At 35.0% G+C, this 23077-nt stretch overlaps 1 protein-coding gene across 8 annotated transcripts in view; it reads right to left on the reverse strand.

The window, feature by feature from the left end:
* Positions 1 to 1196: 1196 nt before the first annotated feature.
* The window catches only part of TMEM244 (transmembrane protein 244), a 33732-nt gene continuing 11851 nt past the window's right edge, over positions 1197 to 23077 (reverse strand). For 4 of the 8 annotated variants that reach the window (XM_008995029.5, XM_078370786.1, XM_078370787.1 and 1 more), the window contains 6 exons: positions 18851 to 18936; positions 16527 to 16600; positions 12529 to 12654; positions 10758 to 10802; positions 7994 to 8066; positions 1989 to 5114 (listed from right to left, as the gene is read on the reverse strand). In XM_008995029.5, the coding sequence (XP_008993277.2) occupies positions 5027 to 5114; positions 7994 to 8066; positions 10758 to 10802; positions 12529 to 12654; positions 16527 to 16600; positions 18851 to 18936 (492 nt within the window). In that variant the 3' untranslated portion in view covers positions 1989 to 5026. Of the gene's footprint in view, positions 5115 to 7993; positions 8067 to 10719; positions 10803 to 12528; positions 12655 to 16526; positions 16601 to 18850; positions 18937 to 23077 lie in introns of those variants that run through there. The other 4 variants (XM_008995032.5, XM_078370790.1, XM_008995030.5 and 1 more) reach the window with 3 other exon arrangements.

The following is a 23077-nucleotide window of genomic DNA, read 5'->3' on the forward strand; positions in this document are numbered from 1 at the left end:
TATGCTTTGTCAAGTGCAATGCAATCCCTTCCTCCCTCTTCCCGGAAAAACCTTATGTAAAATATGCTTTACTCACTAATGAGTTGAGAATTAAAGATGTTGTTTTTGCTGAGTCTGCTCTCAACAGGAGTACTGGGAATGTACAATGTGTCCAATTACATTGGGTTTAAACATTTTACTCCCTTGCTACTTGATATCTTCTTTCTCCAAGGCAATCTATGCATGTCTTGTCCTTAGGACATGAAAGACTTTTGATTGGTTGAATCGGTTCAATGATCAGTCCCTTCCCAGGTGTGCCCCTGTTTGATACTTCCCTGGAGTCTTCCAGTTTGCAACTAAGTAGCTGACTGCTTTGAAGCAAGGAAAAATGAATTTGTTTTTTCTCCTTTAACAAATATTTATTGTGCACTTGATATGTACCAGACACTGTTTTAGAAGTTGGTTATAACACTGAACAAAACCATGTTCCTGCCTTCAAATAGCTTAAATCTCTCCTCCTTTTATGCCCTATCATCTACCCAAAAGCAGTTAGTTACAGATATGACGATTACTGGATACACTGCTTTACCTGTTACACTTGACCATGCTAAACGTTATTTAATTTAACAAGTGCCACTCACTTGTAAGGTAAGGTAAAAAGATTCATCTGGACCACACAGTTAATAAGAGATAGGGGTAGGGTTCCAATGCAAACTTCCTCCTTTCTGTCTTCCTTTCCCCACCTCTTGAGACATGATATGCTTAGGTGAACCAAAAGATGGGAACTGCAAAAAAAATCAGATGTGTCCTTTGCTTTTATATTTCCCATAGTGACTAGCATGGTATTACAGGACCCAGCGAAATTGACTGACATGTAGGAGGCATTCAATAAATATTTGTTGGCTGGTTACATGAATAGCTACATAGGTAGATGGGTAACTGGCATCCTGTGCAGAGTGGCATTTAATCCATATTTGTTGTTAAAGGCTACTCCAGAAGTAGAATGAAATTAAATTCTTCTGAATTAGATTTGGCTTACTAACCACCTTAATTTAGCTTTTGATTACACAAATCAGTTTTTTGCAACAACTTTGGAGTTGGTATTTTTTTCGTAAAAATATAATTGTTAGATGCATATTAATAGTGTAAAATAATCATTCTTAATGTTGGAAGGATATAGCAAAGTGTGTATGCTCAAACTGCTGAGGGGAGAATAATTTGAAAAGCAATTTGGAAATATTTTTAATAATAAAAGATTGTCACACCATAGACTTAATAATTCTACTTCTAGTGATTCATTTAAAAAAAAATCCATGAATGCAAATAAAGACCTATCTAAGGTGTATCTACTTAATGTGAGAAAAAAATACAAAAAATTCAAGCATCAATACTATTAAATAAATTATAATACATCACAGAAAAATGTACAGCTGTTTGAAATATTTTAAATAACATGTTTAGAATATAACATTAAGTTTTAAAGAAGTAGAGTTTAAAACTGCAGTAAAATCCAAAGTATTCAAATAATGCACACACACATTGACATATACACACACATACACAAATGCTGACTCAGATTATCTTAACTCTAAATTGTAAGACTATGAGTTAACTTGGTTTTCTTCTTCAGACTTTTTGTATTTTTTTGTTTTTAAACAATAAGGATTATAATACTGTGGCACTCTCTAAGAGTGTTAATGTACAAGAAATACACAGGCATAATAAAATAAAACTCAGTTTTAAATAATGAAATGTTAAACCAACTTTTAAAATATTGGTTAGATTAACAATTTGATATTTTTACAAAGGTGTCATTTAAAATAATTAGTTGAAATAATATTTTGGGTGTGTTTGAATTATTGGGTATGTGGGAATGGTGGTGGTCAATATTATTCACTAAGAAGGAAGTCAAGTGGTAATTAACTGTTTTTTAGGATGTATTTGAGCTTCTTGTTACTGAACAACCAAAAACATTTATAGAATAAAAGAAAATGTAAGAGACAGCTATGTAAGGAAAAATACATGGAAAAGTTGTAATTTTATTGCCCTCTATTAAAAATGTGAAATATTCCCAAATAGTTACATATTTTATAACTTTTTACAAAGTTGAAATTTTCTATAGAATAATTACATTATCTTCATATAAACCATGTTGCATTTTCTTCCTTTTGTGACAATTTTTTCGAAAGCTGTATCTATGCATGCTTTGTTATGCATTTACTTACCTAGCAACTCATGTTTCTAAAGTGTATAAAGCAACAACATTAGGAAGTGCTTTTGTTCTTCTGTAAGATACTTATCATAAACAAAATGATCTTATATATGTTCACAATTTTATAGGATAATCTCTGTAGCTTTAGTGATACTAAACAGCTTTAGAATTTATCAGTTCAGCTATTAAGGTAAATTGGTTGAACAAAAACCATGAGATTTTAGATAGGAATCTGATCTTTACATTGCAAATGTGAAAATAGTTCTCATATATATATTTGGGATTATTATCAGCAACAGAAAAGATACTGTTCATTCATGTGGGACACAATTTTTTTAAGTAAAACATTACTAAAGCAGTATGTAAGTGGATTTAAATATAAAATAACACAATGGTATAATAACTTTAAAGCATATTTGTGAAGAAGTTATGCATAACATTAAAGTATTGTCCTTCTTAAAAATATGAAAATATTAATACTAAAAATATGCATCAAAATACTGAGTAGGATTCTACCAACTTATGCTTTTATATGGGACACTAGAAAAGTTAGTTAAATAAACATAACTCTTGACCTTTGAGAAGGTTTTATTTATCATTTAAAGCAACAAAAACTAAAGTGAATGTTTAGTTGATATGCTTGATATACAATATTTTTGTGCTAAAATATTTGTTCTAATTGAATTTTAAATTTTTTTGTGTCAAGAGATGTCATCAAATAGACAATGGTAATCATCTTATTGAGTAAAAGAGGAAAAGCACAGGTTATTCCTATGATCAGAAGAAATAAAATGAAGGAGTAACACAATAGTAATTTCCTGAGCAGGTGGATTTCTAATCCTAGAAATAAACACGCTAATTAAGCTACACTACAGAATGACAAGATATTAAGGTCTTCTGAGTCTGGAGAGATTGTTATTCTAATTTACTAGTAAAACTTAATTCTCATTATATTAAAAAGTACTTAATCAACCAAATCTCTTTTAATTAACAAATGTACTTAGGTGGTTTTAGTGTTTCTGCAAATTTCTTCCAAGGGTGTGAATTTTACAGGAGCACACTTCCTCATCAGTGTATTCATGGTTTGTTCAGTGTCTGCACTTTGCACAGAGCAGAATTGAGTTGCATTGTCTCTCTGGCAAGGCACTTTTCCCTGTGTGCTGTCAATGGGGGTTTTAATTGGAGAATCAAAGCTCGTATTGCTGGCACTTTCATAGCTATCCCATGCTGCCTTCCTTAAAAGATAGAAAAATCTTCATTAGTAATAGGAATTCGTAGTCCCTTCACTGATTAGGTGAACTGCAGATTTTGTTACTTCCGTGATCAAACATTTTGGAAGAAATTAACTGGAAGAATGGGAATAGTGGATGGAATACAAAAGTTCATGTGATAAGTAATGTGAGAAAGAAGCAAAGAAGCAGTGTCATATTTGCAAGCTTAAATGTACCTGGTAAGATTACATTTTCTAAACTAGCAACTGATCAATACATCACAGTTTTTGGAAGGACACATAAAATACAGAAAATCAGCATGACATTTCTTATTGGGAGAATGAACGCCTTTGTGGAAGAGATGCATTTTTAGGGTGAAAAGACTCAGGAGAAAAATCTTGGCAATGGTTTAGTTTAGTTTCTCATTTGTGTAGGTGTGTGTTTGAGGGAGTGTTACTTTCCTGTCCCTTTTCTTATCCTTACATTTTAGTTGTTACCATAGTAGGCACTTATTTTATATCAGGAGATACTTTAACTACATTAGAATATGGTAAATATTTAACACAGTTATAAAAACTTAGCTCACCTCAGTTTACGTCATTCAACAGGCATTTATGGAATAATAATTTTATTTTTTAAATAGAGGACTGGTGATACAGAACTATGCCAACTTAAAAAAATACAATCCCAATTGCTTAGACCCTTGCTACTCATAGTATGGCCCAAGCACTGGCATTTCTTGGGACTTGCTAGAAATTCAGAATCCTAGGTCCCTAGAAATTCAGAATCTTAGGCCCCATTCCTGCCCTCTGAACCAAAATCTGAATTGTTAACAAGATCCTCAGATAAATCAAATGCACATTAAATTTTGAAAAGCACTGTGTTTGAAGACCACAGTCTAAAAAAAGGAAATAATTTCATAAGAAATGCTCTAAAAGAGAACAAATACCAGAGGCTAATCATAGAATGTAATTCTGGTTGCAGGGATTCACATTAGGTTTGAATCTGCCCTCTTAGTACATTATACTTTCCACAGGATATATCAGCAGCTTCGAAAGTATGTCCCTGGTCAAATACATAATGTACACTGTAGCTTAGAGATGGCTTGTTCATAATAGTATGTTAAAGATTTTAGCCAGGTGTAGTGGCAGGTGCCTGTTGTCCTGGTTACTCAAGAGGCTGAGGCAGGAAGATTGTTTGGGCCCGGGAGTCGGAGGTTGCAGTGAGCTTGGATTATTGCCACTGCACTCCAGCCTGGGCAACAAAGTGAGATTCTGTCTCAAAAATAAATACACATTCAGAGAAGTCCTGAAATAAGTGTTTTACTTAAACCCAGGATTCTGCATATAAACACGAAACTGTTTCTCCTTTGCACAGCAATTACATCTTCTAGAACCAGCATTTTCTGGAACACACTTTGGGAAACACTACATGTTAAGAGTTTCAACATTTTGCTTATGAAGTTTTTTACTTGAGTTGTTCTGCACTCCATTAACTTCTTTTTATACTGAATATATTTAACCTTGAATGTAAGTTTGAACAAAAAATAAAATTTGGCTCTGACACAACGTATGTAATAATGCAGACATTCTAAGGCAAATTAATTCAACTGTTCTGTTAAAAATTATCCAGATCTGGATAGATAAAGTTGTCTTTGAACAAACAGTATGCTAAAGTCTGGCCTCCACATATCATTGAAATTAAGCCGGATCCTGCAAGTAAATGAAAGGGATAGTTGGTTAACTATCAGTAATGAATAATTCATTGGTGAGATTATGAATAAGAACAATTGTCATGACTAAAATAATGTTTCTGAAACTGAAATAGCATTTGAAATGGAATAGTTTATAGATTCAGCTAAGAGAGGGTAGGTATATAGTCTGAGGATGGCAAATTGTTGCAATTTAAAACTTCCTTTGGGGAATAGGTGCAAGGTTCTGTCAAATGATAGTAAGGAATTCTTAAAACTCAGAAATCAAAGGCAATGGAGTCAAAGCATATGCCAAGGAATTCATGATTCTCAATTCTTTTAGCTCTTCAATCTGCCATTTGTTTGTTTTGTGGTTGTTTAAAATATATTGCTTTTCTGAAGTGCTTCCCTCTAATTATAAAAGGAAAGCATGCCCACCAACTCAGGAAATATTTTAAGTATAGAAAATATATTTTAAAAACCAGAATCTCACCTACCTGAGATTCTAAACTATTTGGTTTTATGAAAATGTCTTTGGTTCTGATTTCATTGACCCAGTGATTCTTGTTTGTTGTAAAATATTGATCTGGTCTTACACAGTTTTCATAAATCTGCTGTTCTCTTTGTGGCAGTAATAGCATATCTCTCATAAAAGGTAAACTTTCCTGAGTTAAGAACTCTGACAGGTCTGCACAACTTCCTCACACAAAGACACATGTCCAGTGTGAGACCATGAGATAGAATTTCCCAAGCGTGTAGCCACTGTTCTCTTACATTTAAATTTTTTCACTCAAAGAAAAAAATAAGAAGCCTAGCTCAAATGTTACCCTGAAGTTTTTTTTTTTTTTTTAAGATGGAGTTTTGCTGTGTTACCCAGGCTGGAGTGCAGTGGCATGATCTCAGCTCATTGCAACCTCCACCTCCTGGGTTCAAGTGATTCTCCTGCCTCAGCCTCCTGAGTAGCTAGGATTACACATGCATGCCACCATGCCTGACTAATTTCTGTATTTTCAGTAGAAACGGCTTTCACCATGTTGGCCAGGCTGGTCTCAAACTCCTGACCTCAAGTGATCCACCTGCCTAGGCCTCCTAAAGTGCTGGAATTACTGGTGTGAGCCACCACGCCCAGCTGCAGCAACTGTCTTCTAAGTAATTCAACCATAGTTTTTGAACCAAAATAGTCATCCAACTCTTAGGAAATCGAATTGGCCATTCCATTATGCTTAACTTGACTCTTCTTGGCATCAAGGTGGCATATGCCATGTGCCTGAGCTGGCTAAGGCACAGTAAATTCTGTGGTATTACAAATAAAATCCAAAAGTTATAAGTTTCTGTTTTTGGAGAGAAATAGTCATTTCACTTATGCTTACAGCATTTCTTTCAGTACCTTCTCTGATGTATTAAAAACTTACATCTTTGAAAGACATGCAAAATAAAACCTCAGTACTTTCTACATGTGTTTTCTGTACGTGCTAAATAATACTGGAGAAAATTACTCATCTAAGACTTTACAGACATGCAAGATAAGTGGAGAATTAAACTCTAGTGAAGAAGCCAATAAGTAATCTAAATGACACTCGTACTCTAAACAGATAATGTGACTAGATATTGTGATCAACATCTGGCTTAAGCAAAACAAAAAGCTTTAGAAAAGTTCACTTTCACTTGGTTAATTACCTTACTAGATATATGACTGACGAACTCAGTTCACTTTGTGAGAAAAAAATATAATTTCACTCTTCTGGTACTACTTCCGTAAAGTCAGTAATGCCATACATGAAGAAAAGTGAAGGTGTCACAAATATATCCAGCGTGTTATTTTTCAAAAAATTTTTGAAGTCTTTTGGTTTAATTACCTGACCCACAGAAAAATAATTTCCCCCATCTTTATACAGAAATACATAATTATATAACTAATATGTAATACGCATATATTTATAATGCTATATATAATTATACATAACATATATATGTGTATGTGTGTGTGTGTGTGTGTGTGTGTGTGTGTGTATTTACAGCAGTTAATTGCCTATGTTCTTTTGGAACCCCCCCATGGTGAAGAGTGAATAGCTTTTCTTGATAGTCCACTGGAGTGTGTTCTCTGTCAGGACCCCAGATATACTCATTACATGCCAGGAAAATCTGTGCTCCTTAATTTTATCTCATTTAATTCTCCCCATACTTATACAATAAATATTTATTAATGCTCTACTGTGTGCCAGGCACTGCAGTGGGGACTGAATATTTTATTATGGACATTTTAGCTCTTAAAATATTTTTGTTGGATACTTGAATGAAAATTAAACCATTCCATAATTTTCTTTTCTGAAGGCTAAGCAGCATTTGCTATTTTCCAGTTGAGTTTAGAAACAATTCCTTTGACCATTTGTATGTTCCTTCTCAAGTCATGTCTTGTATGTTTGCCTTTGTGTGCCTTGAAAGCAATAGTCACAGAACTAGAAAGCAACAGGGAAGCCCTATTACATCTTGTGACACTAACTGACCAGTCTATCTTCTTTTATTTATTTATTTTCTGAGACGGAGTTTTGCTCTTGTGGCTTACCACAACCTCCATCTCCCAGGTTCAAGTGGTTCTCCTGCCTCGGCCTCCCAAGTAGCTGAGATTACAGGTATGCACCACCACACCAGGCTAATTTTGTATTTTTAAAAGAGATGGGGTTTCTTCATGTTGGTCAGGCTGGTCTCGAACTCCCAACCTCAGGTGACTGCCTGCCTCGGCCTCCCAAAGTGCTGGGATTACAGGCGTGAGCCACCATGCCCGACACAGTCTATCTTCTTTTCAATTTCTTTTTACTCATCACACTGCCTAAATGGTGTTCTCAATTTCTGTAAGCTCTGCTCTTAAGCCTGTATATTCTTTATTTTAGAGTGCATACCCACCAGAGGCAGCAAGCATCACATCTGTGCAGTAGCAGCCTCAGGATTCTATGCAGAAGTATCTCTGGGTGGCCATCTATGTTGAAGGAAAGGCTAGTTAGTGGACACACCTTAGTGACTGTGAAAATGCTCCTAAATTATCCAATTCTATAAGCTTTGGTTATTACATTTGCTAAATTGGAATATAATACTTATCTCACAGGATTGTAATAAAGGTTAGTGAGATAAATGCAATGTCCCTGGCTCATATTATGCAAATCAATAAGAGGTAAGTACTATTAATATTGTGTAGTTCATTAAAATTGAGTGGCAATTCCAGAATATGTTTGGGTATGCATGCTGTTGTCAGAACAGATTGAAGATATTAGACAAGATTATTGCCAAATCAATTAAGAGTGATTTAGAAAAAGATTATATGACCTTTATAGTTGAAAGCCAAATGCAAGAGATTTAGAACTAAATGGTTTTTATACTTGACAAATATTGAAATCTGTTTAGAAGCATCCAACTTTGCTTTACATTTACTTGTATTTACTTTTTTTAAATTTATTTTTATTTTTTAGTGATGGAGTCTCACTCTGTTGCCCAGGCTGTAGTGCAGTGGTGACATCATAGCTCACTGCAGCTTCAAACTCCTGGTCTCAAGAGATCCTCATACCTCAGCCTCCCAGGTAGCTTGGATTACAGGCATGAGCCACCATGCCAGGCTTGTGTGGCAGTTTACTAACACAAATAAATGTTAATATTATAATGTTGCATTTTTCTCCTAAATTTCTAGTTACTGTTACATAATATGATTAAGGAAGAAGGTAAGTAAAAGTTATACTATAACAGTCTCATTTTCTGTATGTTTGCTGTTTCCTATCTTGATTTTCTGTTTCATAAAACAGAATGTTTTATTTCCATGTTCCACAGAAAACATAATCCAATTAGACTGGATTTCTTAGAACTAAGACTGAGCTAAGTGTGGTTGGCTACTTCAATTCTAGAAAATGATAATTTTAAAAAACAAGAGGAGAGATTAAAGTTAGAAACTTTGAAGAACTCAATTGCTAAGAGCTTGAAAATACTATAGAGGCATAAAATTTATTGACTTTGTTTCAACTTAGGGGTTGCGTAAGAGAATAAAAAGGCTCAGAACAATGTCTGTGCTATTGTTGCTCCAAGAATGGTCTCTAGACCAGCAGTGCCAGCATAACCTGGGCCTTACCCAGACTGATGACCTTTTTGCAAGATCTTTAGGTGATCTGCATGCATTATGTACCTTACAATCTGAGAAATTCTGCTCTAAGATATACTTCTAGGTTCTTTGTATGAATACGGGAATAAAAAGCATGGAGGCTAGTTTACCTTCGTATATTCTTATGTTCCTAGTTCCTTACTTGGAAGCTCTTTTCACACTTTGCTAGTTTCAATACATATTCATTTTTGTTGTTGTTTCCTGAAACATAATTTTGTCTTCATTGAAGTATAGCTTGAGCCTTGACTATTTCACTTGAATTCATCTACAGAGGGCAGTTCCCTCCAGTGATCTATAAATCAGGTTTCAACCTCTTTGTGCTTCTAAAAATTCAACCTTTTGAGGATCCATAAATGTTACTAGAGAGTTTATTTAGATAAGTTGTGAACAATAAGAAGTTAGACAAAACTGTGTCTTGGGACATAGGAATATAAATGAAATATAGTCCCATAATAAGAGGTGAGAGCAGCATGAAGCTCTGTGAATAGATTCAGGAGATGTCAGAGAAGGAAAGAGGAACTGTATTGTGTACCTGTAACTCATACTGTTTCTGAATCTACCCAGTCAACCCATTTTTACGGTGGAAGGTGTGATGCTCCCGTGGGCATATAATGAAGTATGTATGTAGATTCCATTAAAAGTCCAAAATTTGTCCCTAAAACACTTTTTAAAGACAGTTATATCTGCTCTAGTTTCCCTCCTCATGGAAACTCAGGTCTTATTTCCTACTATAATGAAAAAATGAGAGGGGAAGAAAGGGAGAAAAAACTGGTGCAGATGAGTCTTAGAGGCAAGCTAAGAAGATGTATGGCTTAATGAAGACTTTGCCAGAATACAGAGTCTTTCCGGCTTTCACTCCAGCTCCTTCGTTATTGCTCAACATCTGTCATTGCTTCATAAATTCAAATTTTGCCAAAAGGAGAGGTAGAGTATGCTGTACAATTTTTTTTTGAGACGGAGTCTGCTCTGCTGTCTCTCCCAGGCTGGAGTGCAGTGGTGCAATCTCGACTCACTGTAACCTCCACCTCCCAGGTTTAAGTGATTCCCCTGGCTCAGCCTCCTGAGTAGCGAGATTACAGGTGCCCACCACAACGCTATCGCTAATTTTTGTATTTTTAATAGAGACAGGTTTCACCATGTTGGCCAGGTTGGTCTCAAACTCCTGACTTCAAGTGATCTGCCCACCTCAGCCTCCCAAAGTCCTGGGATTACAGGTGTGAGCCATCTCGCTTGGCCACTATACTTCTTATATGTCTATTTACCAATGTATTTTTGTTTCCAATACATGTTATGATGGTAGCATCTCTCCCATGGATGGTATCTGGGTTGGCCTGAGAGTTTATTTGGGCCAAAAGAGACAACCAGTGGCATCCATCTTCAGTAAAAGTTTTTTTAAAATTATCTTAGCTATTATTATCTTAGATAATAATTATAAAATCTGTGAGAATATAAAATCTATTTCCATAGTTATTCTATTTAACATTATTTCTGCACATTAGAGAATCTAAACAAACAATTCCGATATACCTAAAGCAGCCCACCAATGTGATGTCAAGGGGAATTCCAACATAACTGCAACAGAAAAAAATGTTTAGTTTCAAAACATGCCCTTTTATTTTTTACTCAATAAGAAATACTTCTGTTTGGTCAAATCATATTCACCCATCAAAGAGAAAGTTCATCAATATTCATGAAATCAAGTAGCCCCAAATTGTACTTCAGTCCTGGTCTAAAAGGTCATTTGTTACACCAAACCTTTACAACGCCTCCTAGAAATAATGCTATGGATCGTGAGGGTCTCAGGTCAGCTCCCAAAGTTGATTTTAAGTGATGATCCTAAGGCCATCCTGAATCCTCAATGCCTAGTTCCCTCAGGAATTCCAAACCACCTCACTCTGAAGTCATTTCTGTCCTGTAGTCATTTGTTAACATTTTCTAAGGGCCATGTGTTAGATCATTAACTCATAATTTTTCTAGGTCTAAAACCTATAGCTCATCGCAACCCTGAGGATTGAACCATCTATACTCCAAGCCCTTTTACAAAGATCGGTAGCTGTCTTGCAGAAAACATTAAGCTCTAAAGTAAAATACAGCACTTCAGAAGCAGAGTGATGGGGGCGGGGCATCCAGTGATTCTTTGAGTTACCGAGGGACGGTTTGTGTCTCTGGAAATTAATGCTAAAAGATGAATCTACTGGTTTTCTCTAATAGCAGTGAATCTGGGAAGTTGCAGTTCATTTGGAAATTGCGTGTTCTTCAGTTGGAGACATTATACTATCAAGAGATCAGGGCACTGAAAATATGACGGTGATTTAAGTTGGTAATAAATAATAATAAACTTTAAATTATAACCCCATGGTGGTAATAACTTATATTTTGATTGATATACTTCTAAAAAGTAGGGCAGTATAGTAACAGAGAAATAAAATATGGTGGATGAGCAAATTTTGAGTGAATGGGTGAACAAATGGATGAAATAATCATTTACTGAGTAATTATTATATGCTAGACACATGTCAGACAGTTCCTCCATTTTGTAGAGAAGGAAACTGAAGTGAGAGGTGTGACTTGTCCAAGATAACCCCCCAGAAGGAGGTAGGACTGGAATTTGCATCTATTTCCTTCTGACTCCAAAAAATCACAGGTACAAATAAAAACCACTTAGTCTAAGAACTGGTATTTGTGTTAAAATAACTATTTTTGAACAGGTGTCTGTGGATCCCAGTTCCCAGTCTTTGATCAGTTTCTGCCCTCAGGGAAGGATTTTGGAGGAAAAATATGTCTTACAGGGCAAACCTTGTCCAGTTGGTGACAAGTTGAATATGAAAGGGAAATATCTCTATTTCAGTTCAGTTCTGATTAGATTGGGTCTTGAAAAAGAAAAATGATGTAGGGAAAACCAGGATAAAGTCTATAGTTTCGCTAATAATAGTATTATAACAATGTTACTTTATTAGTTTTGGCAATTGTACTATGGTTATATAAAATGTTAATATTAGGGGAAGCTGGGTGAAGGGTACATGGGAACTCTCAGTTATATTTTTGTAACTTTTCTGTAACTCTAAAAATTATTTCAAAATAAAACATTTTTTAAAACGTTAAAAAAAAAAACCTCTCTGAGAAAAGTGGTAGAAAAAAATGAGGCTGGAAGGAGAAATGAAGACCTTTCATCATCAGTTTTTGTCATTTTGCTATCATACAATAATATGCAGACAACAAAGTTCTACACAGGAAGTGGTTTAGCTCCAACATCTGATTTAATGCATTCTCCTTGTTTCTGTTATTTTATTTTGCTTACCAGTTGAAGTGATGGCAACATGAAGAATAGTTACTGAAATAGCATAATCCCAAACCCATTCTTCCGCAACCGGAACAAAAAGCAATCCACAAACAAAATAGGTGACTTCTGTTGAAACTAAAAGAACTGCAAATAAAAGGAGAAATACAGTCATCGGGGACTAGAGCAACTCACATTCTGAAAGACAACTAGTAACAAGACCAGGAAAGCTTACTCTGAGAAGAAATTTTGGTAAGAATTTTTTAAATGTTCCATTTCCTAACAATCCTCAAATCTGGGTAAAATTATTAATATATTTTATCTTTTAATAATTCTTAGATTTATAGAAAACAACAATATATATCATTTCTGTTTCACATTCTTTGTACTTAACATTTTAGAAGGTGAAATATAATAAAGAAATGTTATAATGTAACCAATATGTGCAAATCTGTAATCGGATTGCAATTCTTATTTTAAGATATATTAAAACTAATGAAAAAACAATTCTGAATTTTAAGAAATGAAAAAAAAATAAGCCAAATGTAAGAGTTTATCAAACTGCAACATTTGTTTGATACCAAGCGCTGCCTAACTTGCAAATGAGTTCCTTTGTATCTTTATAATAAAACGATCCATTCAAATTGTCACTTGGGAAACCTAACTGATAACCATGGATGGAAGACAGTCTGGATGGAGACACTGTTCTAAACACACTGGTTGTGACAGAGTGGTTTACCTGAACATGTATAAAGAGCTGGATATTTACAGGTGAGAACCACAAATCTCTAAGAGTCCTGAACACGTGATGGGTCAATCTTCTTTCTCTTGTCTTTGATATGGATCTTTAAGACTATCACCGTTTCAAAAGAGAGATCCATCAGACTTTAAAGAGACGGATATATGTGATAAACCACCAAGGTCCCTTTGTAAATGATACCACTTTCCATAAAAATTACCTTTCTTTCTTTTTAAAGCACAGGAAATAAGTGGCATGTTCAGATAATTCAGGAGTAAATACATCTAGGTAGACAAACTCTATATTTTTCAAAGCAAAAAATAAAATAATCACCTTATGTCCTACTGTGCAGAAGTAATTTATTATCCAGCAAGCCAGTGATTGTAGCTGGTAAGCGAGGTACCAAGGAAACAAGCCCCAGGTGCAATCTTTTTAAAGACCTCACACTTATTCCTCTTCAATTCTATTTAATTTAACTTAACAGGTTTCAAAAGTTAAATACAGAATTCATACTAACTCCTTTTCAATTGCACAGGAATCCCTTTGACCAGTGGAGATCAGTTCAGCATGTCCTGCCACCTAATATCAAGGAAAGAACTGTCCTATTGTGTCATATTGACACCATCTCTTTCCATCACATTTCATTCCTCCCTCCCCCACTGGTTTACAGAATCACTACATTATTGTAGGAAAAGAGAGATGCCTCTTTTGTCAGCATTTAGAGATTTGATAGGTTAACTTGCAGCTGCTCAGAGGTACTGATTTTAATCTTGCACAAACTGTATTAATGTTCATTAATAGAGAATACTTATGCTTTGTCTATGATAGGGCATGACTTAAAGGAAGTAATACAAAATTTGAAGTCAAGATACCAGCTTTAAGGCTCGCCTTTACAGCTTAAGAGTCATAAGACCTTGGCTAGGCATGGTGGCTCACACCTGTAGTTCCAGTACTTTGAGAGGCCAAGGTGGGAAGATCACTTGAAGCTGGGAGTTCAAGGCCAGCCTGGGTAACATAGCAAGACCCTGTCTCTAAAAGGAATTTTTAAAAAATTAGCCTTGCATAATAGTGTGCCCCATAGTCCTAGCTACTCAGGAGGCTGAGGTGGGGGGATCTCTTGAGTGCAGGAGTTTGAGGTTACAGCAAGCTATAATCACGTCACTGCACTGCACTGCACTCCAGCCTGGGTCACAGAGTGAATCTCTGTCTGTCTCTTTCCCTCTCTCTCTTTTTAAAAAACGTTATAAGAACTTGAGCAGGATTTTAACTTCTAGATCAGTCTGTTTTCTTCTCCATAAATTGGAATATGGAGTATTATCTATTTCAAAAAAATTGTTGGGAGTTTTAAAGTAAAAATGAAAGAAACTTGCAAACTATTCTCTGCAATGCAAAGGACAGATATCACTAATTGAAATGTTTTAACTGGACTCACACTTTCCATTGTCCTTGCTAAAACTGATCTCGTGGGTGACAAAGTTATTGAAACCTACACAAAACCTGACCATAATAAATACATGCCAAAGTCTCGGAGACTACTCTTAGATTTTATTAATATCTCTGAGATTAGACAAATATCGATTCTCAGAGAAACAACTTTGAAAAGTTATGACATGTATCTCCCCAAGCCCAAAATTAAAGATCTAATGGGCCAAGGGTTTATTGATATCTTTGTACAAATGTTTGTGTTTCATGAGAGGAAAGGACGATTGTAAACTCTGCCAGGCGTTCTGGGGATCTTCACTAATCCCTGCTATGTAAAAGATCATCACTAATCTCTGCTATGAAAAAACACAGCCTTCTTCAATAAGCCTATGATATTGTCCTTTCTTTATTGACTGACCCAAAGGCTAGAATTAAATAATGGCCGTTGAGTTTTAAATCTCTTCCTCTACCCAAAACACACACATGGCCCATACTCATCTCTTTACTGGGACTATTTTTTTTAATCACTGGTGGATAGTATTGGTAAAAACTAGGGAAGTGCCTGAAGGAAAGTTAAGATAAAGTATTAGACCTCTTGTATCGTAGAATCAAAGTATCTTGTCTTCACATATTTTTCACTACCCAAAATTAAATCAGTAATGATACCAAACAAGGATACCCATTTGAGGAGGCTGTTCTAAAGCTTTTTATTTGAATTTGGTAACTCTAACTAAGTTTCCTATACAAATTACATTAGAAATCAACTTTCATTGGCCTTTAGCAATTTTTCTATATTTGCGTATTTGTCCCCCCAAAGGATTGTCCAATAGTTTTTTAATGAATTGTCCCCACAAAAGATTGTCCAGTAGTTTTGTAATGATCTCTGAAGATCCCCAGAATGCCCCAGAATGTACTGTCAATCTAAGGAATTGATAGTACATTGAAAAACAATAATAGGGAAAAACTTAACAAAATATTAAGAGTAATTACTGTACATAGGATATACATATGTGATTAATTTATTTTTCATTTTTCTTCTTGTAGATATTTTTAAGCTTCCATTAATTAATATGTTTTATTTTATAATAGAAAATAACATTAAAATTTTACTTTTCAAAAATGGGGCAAACCCACCATGAAGAGTCCCAAAAAGTATGTTTTACGTATATTCAAGGTACCTAGGTGTGATTATTAACACACATAAGGTGAACATATTACATATTAATTAATAGCTATTCAATAACAATGCCAAATTTAAGAAAGAGAAACTCTGCCTTAGTATATTCTTTCTTACTGTTTTTCCTCTGCAACAAGTTCTATACTATTTTGGGAAGAAAAATAAAACCAAGCAGAAATGTACAAAGTAGAAAATGAAAGTCCTCTGTCATCCCAGATGGGAGATAACAGTTTGTTGCATAATTCTCCAGATTTCTTATCACTGACAACCATGTATTTTACTTTATGCCACAAAAATGAAATTATACTATATGAAATCTTTTGTTGTATTTAATTTTCTATTTTATGTCTCACAAATATTTTTCTACATCAGCACATTAAGTCACTATTCCTCCTTTTCTTTAAAAATATTTAATGAACAAAAATTTACCCCCTGTACCATGAAATGAAAATTTATATAAGAATTCTTTTTCCTTTTATCCACATAATCCATCTTAATCAATCTCCAAGGAATAACAACTTTAAAACTTTTGATGGCACTTTTCCTAATTAATTGTTGAAGTCAGATAAAATACACAGATGACTGTGAGACAAGCCTGATATTTAAATTTTTTTATTAAAAAATTAATTTTAGTGGCATTTAGTTCACTAATTGATAAGTATTTAAAATTAAAACAATTACCTTTGTAATATACGTTGCTCCATGAGGGATTTGTTTTGAAATCGAATGGTGCCAGGACATCCAACTCATGCACCCTAAAGATGTTGTAAATGAGAACAGTTTACTCTGGCTGAGGCAGTTCATAACTGCACTTCAAAGCTTTCCACATTGCTATTCACATACAAGGATAAGTCATTCGATTTACCCACATTGTGGCACATTTAAAAACTTGCCGAAATGGGAAGGAATCAGCAATGATGACAATAATTTCTATAGAATCTTTTTCTGACTCAAACCTTTTACTCTTCTTGCTAGATTACAAGTTGTAGTAACAATTACAGCAAAATTTCAGCTCAATCATAAGGTGAGAGGGAGAAAAGGTAACAAGGGACAAGGCAGTCTGGTTACAAAATGTAAACTCACTTCAGGACCAAGCCAATAATTCTTCAGATGTAAAATAGGTCCCACCAAAATGGTGCTGTAACATATTTCTTAAAATTAAGTGAGCTACTATAGCAGTTAAGATAAAATAATTAAATGCTAAATACATCCAATCATGGATATATTTTTGAAATGTAATGTTGAAAAAGTTATAAAATGACACCTATTATTTGATACCATTTATATAAAAATGTGCTAAGCAGAAAAAAAGGAAATGAGCTAAAAAGAAAAAAAATTTTAAACTGGCCGACTTGGATGACAGCCAAATAACATTTTGTCCACATTGTCTACTTTGTCCAATTAAGTCCTACATTGTTCATCAAGTGGGCTTAATTTTATCTGATGTCTCAGCTAGAATCTTGGTAGTTCCTGCCATCAAACATGGAAGGAGCACTTAATATCCTGGAGACAGCGGAGGTTTAAAAACAGCAACATACAGGTTCTTTTTTTTTTTTTTTTTTTTAATTTTTTATTGGATTATAGGTTTTGGGGTACATGAGCAGAGCATGCAAGACAGTGTGTACCTACGCAACATACAGGTTTTAATCCTCCTGATGTTACAACCATGAACTTGGACAAGTCACCTAACCTCTCTAAGCTCTAGTTTCCTCTCTGTAAATCGGAGAGATTAATCTCTCATTTCCCTTCCTGTTCTAAAATCTGAGTCTACAAAGTATACACCTGGACTTTATACTAGGCCCAAGTTTGTAGTTGCGTGCACCCGGCCAACCAGTTAGTTGCCTCCTGAAGCTTTAAGGTCTAATTACTTCAAATTCCTCACCTCTGACTCATGTTAACTACAAACCCTTGGTATTCCATTCTCAGAGGATCCTATAGGGTCTTGCCTTCTCCTTACCCCAGGCATAGCCTCACCATCTCCAATTTCAGAGAAGAGGCTAAGACTGCATGTGAGCACCAGATACTTCCTCTGTGGGTTTGCCTCCAAGCATGCTGAATAACATTCTTTCCACTGCAAACATTGGTATCATTATATTTTGATAGTTGCATATTGGTATTAATTTGCATATTGAAATAGAATTCTTTGCTTGCACAATAGAATTGTATAAGCACTCAATTTCTAGGAAATCATTTGTAAATACACATAACGTATCTCAAGGCAACCAATATATTGGCAACCTAAATCTGTAGAGACAAAATTCAACCATAGCAAGACAAAAATTTACCTGAAAAAATAATGTTTTACACTTACATAGAAATGATACCATTAAAATACATGTACTATCCCATTTTATCCTCATAATAGCTCTTTTTTTGGATTATTCCATTCAACAAATGAAAGCATTGAAATAGGATATACCGTGATTTGGTTAAGATGATTCAGAAAGTTACTAAGAACTTGGGTCAGAATGTGAGTCTACTGACTCCCAAAAGCGATTTCCAATATATAACCAAAATTATTTAGATTGGATGTGGATGATCTCTAATCTCCTTTCTTGTTCAAACCTGCTCTGATACCAGACCAGGGAGTAATGGGTTCACTTTCTTTCCATGAACATCCTCCAAAGAGGTAGGAGAAACGGTCCTAACTGGTTCTAGCCACTTCATTTCATGATTGTTATTTTTATCATTTTCAGAGATAGAATATTTGCCTATTTTTACTTAAGTAATGAAAGTAGGCTGGATTCAGTGGCTCATGCCTGTAATCTCAGCACTTTGGGAGACCAAGGCAGGAGGATCACTTGAGGCCAGGAGTTCAAGACCAACCTAGGCAACATAGTGAGACCTTGTCTCTACAAAAAATAATAAATAAATAAAAGTAAGAAAATATGCCATTAAAAATCCATGTCCTCTAATCCATAAAGACTTGTGAAATGTTAAATATAAAGTCCTTTCCTAGTCAATGTTAGCTTTTTAATTCTGTTTGAAGACAATATCCTACTTACTGAAACATTATGCAGCCCATGCTCAGGGACACATAGTACACAGTGTAGAACAGGATGACACATAGAAGAAGCTTCTGCAAAACAACCTGTGAAGAAAACAGGCGTGAGGTCCAAGAGCCTGGGTTTTTTCACATGGTCTTTGGTAACTAGTTTGACAAAAGATGATGAATAATTAGTAGATAGTGTCGGCTAGCCTTGTATTCCTTAAAGACCCAGGGGATAGGAAGGACTTCAAAGTGCACATCTTGGAGCTTCTTCAGCGGTATAATTTTCTTAGGACTCATGTGTCTTGGGTCTGCTTTATTCTTCATACCATGTATTGAAATCAATCAGTTTTTCTTTTAATTTGAGCATTAATAGCCTCTAGATATTTCTACATGATTGCTTTATTTCATTTTGATCCAAAATAAGATGAATAACGTATAAACTCTATATTAGTATGTATTTTCAACCATGAAACTTTTCTTATTTCTGTTAATATTAAAATTTAAGTAACATTTTAATTTTTTAGCATATTCACTTACTATAAAATTTTCTTGTATAATCCAAGCATGAGGATTGTACTACATACCCAGAAAACCTACAAATACTAAATCTGTGTAAGACATTTGGAACTATTCTTTAATTAAATTACAATTTGTGAGACAATATATTTGTTAACAAATTTTACACAGAGATACACTTACTTTTTCTCAAATTTATAAAACACTACATATGAAAATAGTGTTGCTTCCTGAAGAGGTTAGCATCATACACATTTGCACCAGGGATTAATGCAATATACAAATCCATATCACTTACCCTTCATTCACTGGAACAAACTTCCTAAATACCCATATTTATATTTTAACTTGACAAAACGGTTATAAACCTCAGCTGTGATAATATAATTCTTGCCAAATATAATAATAATGGCAAGAACCACAGTTGCTTTTGCACCAACCTTGCACCAAGCTATAAAAAAGATGAGAACAGGTAAATTCCAATTAATATTAACAAAAAACCCACATAATAACACAATAATTAAATCTCTGCAAGAATTTACAGAGCAATTTGCTAAAACACAATAGATGGCCCTGAAATGGACTCTTCTACATCTGAGACCTAAGAAAGAAGCACTGCAGATTAATGAGAATCAGATGGATTATTCGATGAAGGGTGCTGTGAAAAGTCTAACTTCTAAACAGAAAAATCCCATTAGATTCCAGTCTTGTACCAGACACCACAATAAATTTCAAGCGGATTAAAGGCTTAAATGCCAAGGAATAGGTTGGGAGAAAATATTTGCAATATATATCACAGACAAAGGATTGATATCTATAATGTATAAACTCGTACAAATGTTAGAAAAAGATAAACCAATAGGAATATGGACAAAGTATATAAATAGGCAATTCACACACATGAAGAAACACTTAAAAAGCCAATAAACAATCAAAAATGTGCCAAACTTCACTATGAATCTTTTCAGAGATATCCTTATGAATATAATGAAGGTTCCAGCATTTCACATGAGAAATGCTCAATTTATTCAGTTTATTCTTTCATGCTAGCATCTTAAAGCCATTTTTTGCTTAGCTCACACTCCAACACATTAGGATTATTATTAATTTTCTTTGAATGACCAATTCACCAAACTGACCACATATTTTCACTGGTCTAGGTACAGAAGGAGCCCACAGCCAGAGGCAAGAGGAGAAGGTAGTTAGCAGAGAGCATACCACAACCAATAGGCTGAATGAACCGAATTTACAGATCCACCAAGAACCTACTTCTTCCAACTATTTTTAAATGGGTGGGATGACAGGCCTAAGAGGGCCATGAGAAAACAGGACTCCAAGGTTCTGGGACCTTCAGGATCTTCCCCTACCCCTTGTTCCCACACCATCCTCAACAGCCCCTAGTCTTTTCCTATGTCCACCCCCAGCCCCACTCACCAAGTCTCAACTAGCTGCCCCTTATTCCCATTCCCACTTTGCCCTCAGGCTCTCACATTCCTTGTCTCTTAATCTCTTCTCCCTTATGATCCTCAGTCTCTCTTTCCTTAACCCTTTGTCTCTTCCCATCCATGCTTTTCATTCTCTCCCTAAAACCTGCATAGCCTGTGGTTCCATGATAGCTAACAACATAATTTTTAAAAAGGAGTAAAAGGATGTGTGCCAAAGAGACCTTCTTCCCATAGCTGTCTTTCTTTTATCAGAGAATAAAAATCCTTCCTAGAAGCTGCAAACAGACAGTGTCTCATTGTCTGCCACAGGGCTGTATGCTCACTTACTAAATAATCACAGGCAAAGAGTAAATGGGTTTACCCTGGCAGGTTTAGAACATCATGACTGAGCTTCCAGGGACAGGGACCTACTTCCTCAATAAAAGAAAAACTGCAGTTCTACTAGCAGGGAGGAAGGAGTCAGGGCAGGAAACTATGTCTTCCTTTTGGAAGGAATCAATATAAAAGCCCTCATTTTGTAGAGAAGAGTCTTCAAAGGTCAAAAGAAAATGTGGAGGCATTGCCTGAGTTGAAGGCCCAAAAGTGTGCCCATACATCAACTGGCTCAATTCCTCCCCAACTTCTGGGATGAGAATTTGCTGATGAGAGATGGGTATGTAATTGGGAGCATCTTGGAGCTCCTTCAGCACTGTAATTTTCTTAAGAGTCATGTGTCTTTGGGTTTGCTTTATTCTTCCATGTATTTAAATCAATTAGTTTTTCTGTTAATTTAAGTATTAATAGCCTCTAGATATTTCTAGATGATTGCTTTATTCCATTTCTATCCAAAATAAGATAAATAATATATAGTTTCTATATTAGTATGTCTCTATATTAGTATGTATTAGTATGTCTCTATATTAGTAATATAGTCTCTATATTAGTATTTTCATACATTTCAAAAATGTATGAAACTTTTCTTATTTTTGTTAATATTAAAATTTAAATGACATTTTAATTTTTTAGTACATTCACTTCCTATAAAATTTTGCTTGTCTAATCCAAACATGAGGATTGTACTACAGACCCAGAAAACCTACAAATACTAAATCTGTGTAAGACATTTGTAAATATTCTTTAATTAAATTATAATTTGTGAGACAATATATTTGTTGACAAATTTTACATAGAGATACACTTGCTCTTCCTGATTAATTTATAAAACACTAAATATAAATATAATAACAAAATAATATATTTTTAAATGATTTTGAAAAGGAAGGCATAATTTTTGTAAATAATTAATTTTTCTATCTGAATTATAAATCTAGATTTTCAAATAATACTTTTGTCATAAGCAAATTCATTGCTTTTAATATTTTCTTCCTCAAATCTATATGAAAAAAAAAATATATATATATTATATATCATACAGAGCCTACGGAACTTAACAATTTTTTTTTTTTTTTTTGAGACAGAGTCTTACTCTGTTGCCCAGGCTGGAGTACAGTAGCACCATCTCGGCTCACTGCAACCTCTGGCTCCCAGGTTCAAGTGATTCTCCTGCCTCAGCCTCCCGAGTAACTAGGATTATAGGCGCCTGCCACCACAGTCAGCTAATTTTTTTTTTTTTTTTTTTTTTGTATTTTTAGTAGGGACAGGATTTCACCATGTTGGCCAGGCTGGTCTCAAACTCCTGACCTCAGGGGATTCACCTGTCTTGGCCTCCCAAAGTGCTGGGATTACAGACGTGAGCCACTGTGACCAGCCAAGAACTTAACACTTTTCCAAAAAAACAATCAGACCATGAGTTTCCTCGGCTGACATCCTTTTACAGCCTCACATCATTATCAGGATTTATTCATACATTTTTTTCATTTGACAAGTAGTGGCTGGGCAGGGTGGCAATGCAAGGTAAACTGGATGTGGTCCAAGCCATAGAGATGCAGTTGAGTTGTTGTCCTCAAAATACAAGCATCAGACTCACATTAAGGTCCTGTTAAAACACAGATTGCAGGGCCCCAGTCCCAGAATTTCTGATTTGGTAAATCTGGGATGGCCTCAGGAATTTGCGTTTATAACAAGTTCTCAGGTGACGCTGGGTCAGCTGTACCTATTACTACACTTTGAGAACTACCGATCTAGAGGCAAGAATGAGTGAACAAATGGCTACAATACAAAGAGAAGAGGTATAAGTGAGGAGGGCAGAGAGTCTGTGGAAGCCCAAGTGAGGCAGATAACAGGTGGGTTGTCTGTGTGTGTGTGTGTGTGTGTGTGCACGCATGCGTGTGAAGGGTGCA

Source organism: Callithrix jacchus, chromosome 4 (genome assembly GCF_049354715.1).
Source record: "Callithrix jacchus isolate 240 chromosome 4, calJac240_pri, whole genome shotgun sequence".
Lineage (NCBI taxonomy): Eukaryota > Metazoa > Chordata > Mammalia > Primates > Cebidae > Callithrix > Callithrix jacchus.